This window comes from Pezoporus occidentalis, unplaced genomic scaffold (assembly GCF_034315485.1).
Source record: "Pezoporus occidentalis ecotype Australia unplaced genomic scaffold, CSIRO_AGI_Poc_V1 ctg2021, whole genome shotgun sequence".
Classification (NCBI taxonomy): domain Eukaryota; kingdom Metazoa; phylum Chordata; class Aves; order Psittaciformes; family Psittacidae; genus Pezoporus; species Pezoporus occidentalis.
The window spans coordinates 1-9,089 of NW_026913881.1; the positions used below are offsets into that span (position 1 = coordinate 1).

Here is a 9,089-nt window from a genome sequence, read left to right on the forward strand (position 1 = left end):
GTGTCCTATGGGGTTTTAGGGGTGGTCTATGGGGGTCTATGGGTGCCTATGGGTGTCCTATGGGGTTTTAGGGGTGCTCTATGGGGCTCCCCACCCATAACCCCCCCCTTTTTGCTGCCCCCCCCCCAGTTGGGGGTCGCAGTGGGGCTGGGGGGGGCCCCCTTTCTCTCTGCAGCCTCCTCCAGACCTTGGACCCCTTCGACTTGGGCGACGAAGACATTGGGGGGGGGGCTCCCCCCAAACCTGAGCCGGAGTTGGGGGGGGCCATGGACACCCCAAAGAGGCTCTGCCCCCCATTGCCCCATAGCGACAGCGTGGATGAGCTCCTGCATCAGGTGCTGCCCCATAGGGATCAATGTGGGGTGGGTGTGGGGTTTCTGCCCTATATTGACCCCCATCCTCCCCATAGGAAGTGGTAGAGCCCGCCCAAGCCCCGCCCCCGGCCCCCCCCGAGGACCAATGGGCTGTGGCCATTGACACCAGTGAGCCAATGGGGGACTTCGAGAGCCTGGTGCCTGACCCGGCCTTTAAGGTGGGGGCAAAAAGGGGTTTGGGGGGGTCCTAAAGGGGTTTGGGGGGGTCTAAAGGGGTTTGGGGGGGTCCTAAAGGGGTTTGGGGGGGTCCAAGACGGGTTTGGGGGGTCCTAAAGGGGTCTGGGGGGGGTCCAAGGGGGTTTGGGGGGGTCCAAAGGGGTTTGGGGGGGTCCAAAGGGGGTTTGGGGGGGTCCAAAGGGGTTTGGGGGGGTCCTAAGGGGGTTTGGGGGGGTCCTAAAGGGGTTTGGGGGGGTCCGAAGGGGGTTTGGGGGGGGCTAAAGGGGGTTTGGGGGGGTCCTTAAAGGGGGTTTGGGGGGTCCTAAAGGGGGTTTGGGGGGGTCCTAAGGGGGTCTGGGGGGGTTCTAAGGGGGTTTGGGGGGCTCCCAAGGGGGTTTGGGGGGTCCTTAAAGGGGGTTTGGGGGGGTCCTAAAGGGGTTTGGGGGGGTCCAAGAGGGGTTTGGGGGGGTCCTAAGGGGGTTTGGGGGGGTCCCAAGGGGGTTTGGGGGGGTCCTAGGGGGGTTTGGGGGGGTCCTAAGGGGTTTTGGGGGGGTCCTAGGGGGGTTTGGGTGTTGCCTTAAAGACCCCTTCATGCTTTCTTTGGCGAGGTTCCAACGCCGTCGTTTGTCGTTCCCCCCCCCTCAGTGGCCCTTTAAGCCGGACCCGTTCCAGCTGCAGGCCGTGCTGTGCCTGGAGCGGGGGCAATCCCTGCTGGCGGCCGCGCACACCTCGGCGGGCAAAACGGCCATCGCCGAGTACGCCATTGCCCTGGCACAGCGACACATGGCTCGGTGAGACCCCCCCGCACCCAAAAACGCCTTTTTTCCACCCAAAAAGAGCCTTCGGAAAGCGCAAAACACGCCCAAAACAACCCCCCCCCCGCCCTTTGCTATGTTGTTCTAGCGCCCCTGCAGTACCCAGTGTGGCCACAAGAGGTCGCGCCATTGTGGTGCCATTAAGAGCGCCAAACCCATCGCATAAAGCCCCATTTTGGGGTGCTCAGACCCCCCATTGGGGTCCTAAATCATCATTAAGGGTCTCTAACCCCCTCTGCACCCAAAACCAACCTTTTTTACCCCAAAAAGCGCTTCCGAAAAACCCAAAACACCCCCAAAATGGAGCTCCCCCCCCCGCCCTAGCGCCGCTGCAGTACCCAGTGTGGCCACAAGAGGTCGCGCCGTGGTGGTGCCATTATGAGCGCTAAACCCATCGCATAAAGCCCCATTTTGGGGTGCTCAGACCCCCCCATTGTGGTCCCCAATCATCATTGGGGGGCTCTAAACCCCCTCTGCACCCAAAACCAACCTTTTTTACCCCAAAAAGCACCTCCAAAAGACCCAAAACACCCCCAAAATGCAGCTCCCCCCCCCGCCCTAGCGCCGCTGCAGTACCCAGTGTGGCCACAAGAGGTCGCGCCATTGTGGTGCCATTAAGAGCGCTAAACCCCATCGCATAAAGCCCCATTTTGGGGTGCTCAGACCCCCCCATTGGGGTCCCCAATCATCATTAAGGGTCTCTAACCCCCCCGTAGCCAAAACCAACCGTTTTTACCCCAAAAAGGGCCTCCAAAAGATCTAAAACACCCCCAAAATGGAGCTTCCCCCCCGCCCTATCGCCGCTGCAGTATCCAGTGTGGCCACAAGAGGTCGCGCCATTGTGGTGCCATTAACAGCGCTAAACCCATCGCATAAAGCCCCATTTTGGGGTGCTCAGACCCCCCCCATTGTGGTCCCCAATCATCATTGGGGGTCTCTAAACCCTTCTGCACCCAAAACCAACCTTTTTTACCCCAAAAAGCGCTTCCGAAAAACCCAAAACACCCCCAAAATGGAGCTCCCCCCCCGCCCTAGCGCCGCTGCAGTACCCAGTGTGGCCACAAGAGGTCGCGCCATTGTGGTGCCATTAAGAGCGCCAAACCCATCGCATAAACCCCAATTTTGGGGTGCTCAGACCCCCCATTGGGGTCCTAAATCATCATTAAGGGTCTCAAACCCCCTCTGCACCCAAAACCAACCTTTTTTTACCCCAAAAAGCGCCTCCAAAAGACCTAAAACCCCCCAAAATGCAGCTCCCCCCCTGCCCTATTGCCGCTGCAGTACCCAGTGTGGCCACAAGAGGTCGCGCCATTGTGGTGCCATTAAGAGCGCTAAAGCCATCGAATAAACCCCAATTTTGGGGTGCTCAGACCCCCCCATTGTGGTCCCCAATCATCATTGGGGGTCTCTAAACACCCCTGGACCCAAAATTGACCTTTTTCACCCCAAAAAGCGCCTCCAAAAGACCCAAAACACCCCCAAAATGCAGCTCCCCCCCGGCTATACCCATCCCTAGCGCCTCTGCAGTACCCATTGTTAACACCAAACCCATCGCATAAAGCCCCATTTTGGGGTGTTCAGACCCCCCCATTGTGGTCCCCAATCATCATTGGGGGGCTCTAAACCCCCTCTGCACCCAAACCCAACCTTTTTTACCCCAAAAAGCGCCTCCAAAAGACCCAAAACACCCCCAAAATGCAGCTCCCCCCCCGCTATACCCATCCCTAGCGCCCCTGCAGTACCCATTAACACCAAACCCATCGCATAAAGCCCCATTTTGGGGTGCTCAGACCCCCCCATTTTGGTCCCCAATCATCATTGGGGGTCTCTAAACCCCCTCTGCCCCCAAAACCAACCTTTTTTACCCCAAAAAGCACCTCCAAAAGACCCAAAACACCCCCAAAATGCAGCTCCCCCCCCGCTTTACCCGTATCTAGCGCCCCTGCAGTACCCAGTGTGGCCACAAGAGGTCGCGCCATTGTGGTGCCATTAAGAGCGCTAAACCCCATCGCATAAAGCCCCATTTTGGGGTGCTCAGACCCCCCCATTGTGTTCCCCAATCATCATTGGGGTCTCTAAAACCCCTCTACACCCAAAATCAACCTTTTTTACCCCAAAAAGCGCCTCCAAAAGACCCAAAACACCCCCAAAATGCAGCTCCCCCCCCGCCCTATCGCCGCTGCAGTATCCAGTGTGGCCACAAGAGGTCGCGCCATTGTGGTGCCATTAAGAGCGCTAAACCCATCGCATAAAGCCCCATTTTGGGGTGCTCAGACCCCCCCCATTGTGGTCCCCAATCATCATTGGGGGTCTCTAAACCCTTCTGCACCCAAAACCAACCTTTTTTACCCCAAAAAGCGCTTCCGAAAAACCCAAAACACCCCCAAAATGCAGCTCCCCCCCGCCCTATCGCCGCTGCAGTATCCAGTGTGGCCACAAGAGGTCGCGCCATTGTGGTGCCATTATGAGCGCTAAACCCATCGCATAAAGCCCCATTTTGGGGTGCTCAGACCCCCCCATTGTGGTCCCCAATCATCATTGGGGGTCTCTAAACAACCCCGGACCCAAAATTGACCTTTTTCACCCCAAAAAGCACCTCCAAAAGACCCAAAACACCCCCAAAACCCAGCTCTCCCCATTTCCTGCAATACCCAATGTGGCCACAAGGCGTCGCTGTTGTCTTTTATGGCTCTTAATACTCTCCCATAAGCTCCTTATGGGGTCGTGGGGGTCCCTCCTATTTCCCCCCCATTTCCTCCCCCTATTGACCCCCATTGCCCCCCATTTCCCTCCCCAGCTCCATTTACACGTCTCCCATCAAGGCTCTTTCCAACCAGAAGTTCCGGGATTTCCGGAGCACCTTTGGATCTGTGGGGCTGCTCACGGGGGACGTCCAACTGCACCCCGAGGCCTCCTGCCTGGTCATGACCACCGAGATCCTGCGGTGAGCGCCCCGAAATGCACCCTAATCACCCCAAAATGCACCCGAAACAGCCCAAAATGCACCCGAAACAGCCCAAAATGCACCAAATCCACCCCGAAATAGCCCCAAACAGCCCAAAATGCACCCAAAACAGCCCAAAATGCACCAAAACCACCCCAAAATAGCCCCAAACAGCCCAAAATGCACCAAAACCACCCCGAAATAGCCCCAAACAGCCCAAAATACACCAAAACCAGCCCAAAATGCACCCGAATCACCCCAAAATGCACCCAAAACAGCCCAAAATGCATCAAAATCACCCCGAAATAGCCCCAAACAGCCCAAAATGCACCAAAACCAGCCCAAAATGCACCCGAATCACCCCAAAATGCACCTGAAACAGCCCAAAATGCACCCGAAACAGCCCAAAATGAACCAAAACCACCCCGAAATAGACCCAAACAGCCCAAAATGCACCCGAAACAGCCAAAAATGCACCCAAACCCCCCCAAAATAGCCCCAAACAGCCCAAAATGCCCCAAAACCAGCCCAAAATGCACCCGAAACAGCCCCAAATGCACCCGAATCGCCCCAAAATGCACCCAAATCAACCCAAAATGCACCCGAAACAGCCCAAAATGCACCCGAAACAGCCCAAAATAGCCCCAAACAGCCCCAAATGCACCAAAGCCAGCCCAAAATGCACCTGAAACAGCCCAAAATGAACCAAAACCACCCCGAAATAGACCCAAACAGCCCCAAATGCACCCAAATCACCCCAAAATACACCCGAAACAGCCCAAAATGCACCCAAACCCCCCCAAAATAGCCCCAAACAGCCCAAAATGCACCAAAACCAGCCCAAAATGCACCCGAAACAGCCCCAAATGCACCCGAATCGCCCCAAAATGCACCCAAATCAACCCAAAATGCACCCGAAACAGCCAAAAATGCACCCAAACCCCCCCAAAATAGCCCCAAACAGCCCAAAATGCACCAAAACCAGCCCAAAATGCACCCAAAACAGCCCCAAATGCACCCGAATCGCCCCAAAATGCACCCAAATCAACCCAAAATGCACCCGAAACAGCCCAAAATGCACCCGAAACAGCCCAAAATAGCCCCAAACAGCCCCAAATGCACCAAAGCCAGCCCAAAATGCACCTGAAACAGCCCAAAATGAACCAAAACCACCCCGAAATAGACCCAAACAGCCCCAAATGCACCCAAATCACCCCAAAATACACCCGAAACAGCCCAAAATGCACCCAAACCCCCCCAAAATAGCCCCAAACAGCCCAAAATGCACCAAAACCAGCCCAAAATGCACCCAAAACAGCCCCAAATGCACCCGAATCGCCCCAAAATGCACCCAAATCAACCCAAAATGCACCCGAAACATCCCATAATGAACCCAAATCACCCCAAAATGCACCTGAAACAGCCCAAAATGCACCCGAAACAGCCCAAAATGCACCAAAACCACCCTGAAATAGCCCCAAACAGCCCAAAATATACCCAGAACAAATCACCCCAAAATGCACCTGAAACAGCCCAAAATGAAACCAAAACAGCCCAAAATGCACCCAAATCACCCCAAAATGCACCCAGAACACCCCTAAACACCCAAAATACACCCCAAACAGCATAAAATGCACCCAAACCAGCCCAAAATGCACCAAACCCACCCTGAAATAGCCCAAAACAGCCCCAAATGCACCCAAATCACCCCAAAATGCCCACACAACACCGCAAAATACCCCCAAAACAGCCAAACCAGCACAAAATACACCCAAACCACCCCAAAATGCATCCAAATCTCTCCAAAATGCACCCAAAACCCCCGAAAATAACCCAAAATGCCCCAAAATACACATAAAGCACCCCAAAACTCATTCAGAGGCCTCCTGCCTGCTCATGACCACCATGACCCAAAACACCCCAAAATACACCCAAAACAGCCCAAACCAGAGCAAAATACACCCCCAAAAGCCCAAAATACACCCCCAAAAGCCCAAAATACACCCAAACCACCCCAAAATACACCCGAAACTCGTGGAATTACACCAAGACCACCCCAAAATACACCCAAAAAGAGCCCAAATGCACCCAAACCAGCCCAAAATACACCCCAAATACACCTCAATATACACCCATAACACCCCCAAAACACCCCAAAATACACCCAAATACCCCAAAACACATCAGAACAGCCCCAAATACCCCAAAAAAGAGCCCCAAATACACCCAAACCAGCCCAAAATACACCCCAAATACAATATACACCCAAAAAACCCCCAAATACACCCAAAACACCTCAAAACAGCCCCAAATACCCCAAAATACACCCAAATACCCCCAAACACATCAGAACAGCCCCAAATACCCCCAAAAAGAGCCCCAAATGCACCCAAACCAGCCCAAAATACACCCCAAATACACCTCAATATACACCCATAACACCCCCAAATACACCCAAAACACCCCAAAATACACCCAAAACACCCCAAAACACCCCAAAATCACCTCAAAATACACCCAAACCAGCCCAAAATACACCCCAAATACAATATACACCCAAAAAACCCCCAAATACACCCAAAACACCTCAAAACAGCCCCAAATACCCCAAAATACACCCAAATACCCCCAAACACATCAGAACAGCCCCAAATACCCCCAAAAAGAGCCCCAAATGCACCCAAACCAGCCCAAAATACACCCCAAATACACCTCAATATACACCCAAAACACCCCCAAATACACCCAAAATACACCCAAATACCCCCAAACACCTCAGAACAGCCCAAAATACCCCCAAAAAGAACCCCAAATACACCCAAACCAGCCCAAAATACACCCCAAATACACCCCAAATACACCTCAATATACACCCAAAACACCCCCAAATACACCCAAAATACCTCAAAACAGCCCAAAATACCCCCAAATACCCCCCAAACACCTCAGAACAGCCCAAAATACCCCAAAATACCCCCAAATACCCCCAATCCCCCTCTTTCTGCCCTATAGCTCCATGCTCTACAACGGCTCCGATGTGATCCGGGACCTGGAATGGGTCATCTTCGACGAGGTCCATTACATCAATGATGCTGAGGTGAGGGGGGGGCCGCTATGGGGCGCCTATGGGGCTGGGGGGGGTCCTATGGGGTCCCTATTGGGGTCCCTATGGGGGTTATTGGGGTCCCTATGGGGGTTATATGGGGTCCTATGGGACCATAGGGGAGGGGGTCCTATTGGGGTCCCTATGGGGGTTATTGGGGTCCCTATGGGGGTTATTGGGGGTCCTATGGGGCTGGGGGGGGGTCCTATGGGGTCCCTATGGGGGTTATTGGGGGTCCTATGGGGCTGGGAGGGAGCCATTGGGGTCCCTATGGGGGTCCTATGGGGCTGGGGGGGGTTATTGGGGTCCCTATGGCGGTTATTGGGGATTATGGGGCTGGTCCTATGGGGTCTTATTGGGGTCCCTATGGGGGTTATTGGGGGTCCTATGGGGCCAAGGGGGGTCCTATTGGGGTCCCTGTGGGGGTTATTGGGGGTCCTATGGGGTTGGTGGGGTCCTATGGGGCTGGGGGGGGATCTCATTGGGGTCCCTATGGGGGTTATTGGGGTTATTGGGGGTCCTATGGGGCTGAGGGAGGTCCTATGGGGCTGGGGGGGGTCCTATTGGGGTCCCTATGGGGGTTATTGGGGGTTCCTTTGGGGCTGGAGGGGGTCCTATGGGGGTCCCTATGGGGGTGTTGGGGGTCCCTATGGGGGTATTGGGGGTCCCTATGGGGGTGCTATGGGGGTCCTATGGGGTCCCTATGGGGGTCCCTATGGGGGTCATTGGGGTCCTATGGGGCTATGGGGTTCCTATGGGGCTGTGGGGCGGGCTATGGGGTTCCTATGGGGCTGGGGGGGGTATGGGGGTCCTATGGGGCTGGGGGGGGGATCTCATTGGGGTCCCTATGGGGGTTATTGGGGTCCCTATGGGGGTTATTGGGGGTCCTATGGAGCTGGGGGGCGTCCTATGGGGGTCCCTATTGGGGTTATTGGGGTTCGTATGGGGGTTATTGGGGTCCCTATGGGGGTTATTGAGGGTCCTATGGGGCTGGAGGGGCTCCTAGGGGGTCCTATTGGGGTCCCTATGGGTGTTATTGGGGTCCCTATGGGGGTTATTGGGGTCCCTATGGGGCTATTGGGGGTCCTATGGGGCTATGGGGGTCCTATGGGGGTTATTGGGGTCCTTATGGGGGTTATTGGGGTCCTATGGGGCTTGGGGGTCCCCTATTGGGGTCCCACTATGGGGGGGGGTATTGGGGTCCTATGGGGGTTATTGGGGTCCCTATGGGGCTAGGGGGTTATTGGGGTCCCTGTGGGGGTTATGTGGGGTCCCTATGGGGTTATGGGGTAGGGGGTGGGGTCCCTATGGGGCTGGGGGGGTTTATTGGGGTCCCATAGGGGGTTATTGGGGTCCCATAGGGGGTTATTGGGGTCCCATAGGGGATGTGGGGGTCCCATAGGGGGTTATTGGGGTCCCATAGGGGGTTATTGGGGTCCCCATAGGGGGTTATTGGGGTCCCATAGGGGGTTATTGGGGTCCCTATGGGGGTTATTGGGGGTCCTATGGGGCTGGAGGGGGTCCTATGGGGTCCCTATGGGGGTTATTGGGGTCCCTATGGGGGTTATTGGGGGTCCTATGGAGCTGGGGGGCATCCTATGGGGGTTATTGGGGTCCTTATGGGGGTTATTGGGGGTCCTATGGGGCTGGAGGGGGTCCTATTGGGGTCCCTATGGGGGTTATTGGGGTTATTGGGG

General features: G+C 55.4%; 1 protein-coding gene across 1 annotated transcript; it reads left to right on the forward strand.

Moving 5' to 3' along the window:
- Positions 1–175: 175 nt before the first annotated feature.
- Positions 176–7,419, forward strand: LOC134163684 (superkiller complex protein 2-like; the record flags this gene model as incomplete). The annotated part of the gene is made up of 5 exons (XM_062618774.1): positions 176–335; positions 410–532; positions 1,176–1,321; positions 4,143–4,289; positions 7,302–7,419. Coding segments are annotated over 5 exons (694 nt in total), but the record flags the coding sequence as incomplete, so codon positions are not given.
- Between the last annotated feature and the right edge of the window lie 1,670 nt (positions 7,420–9,089).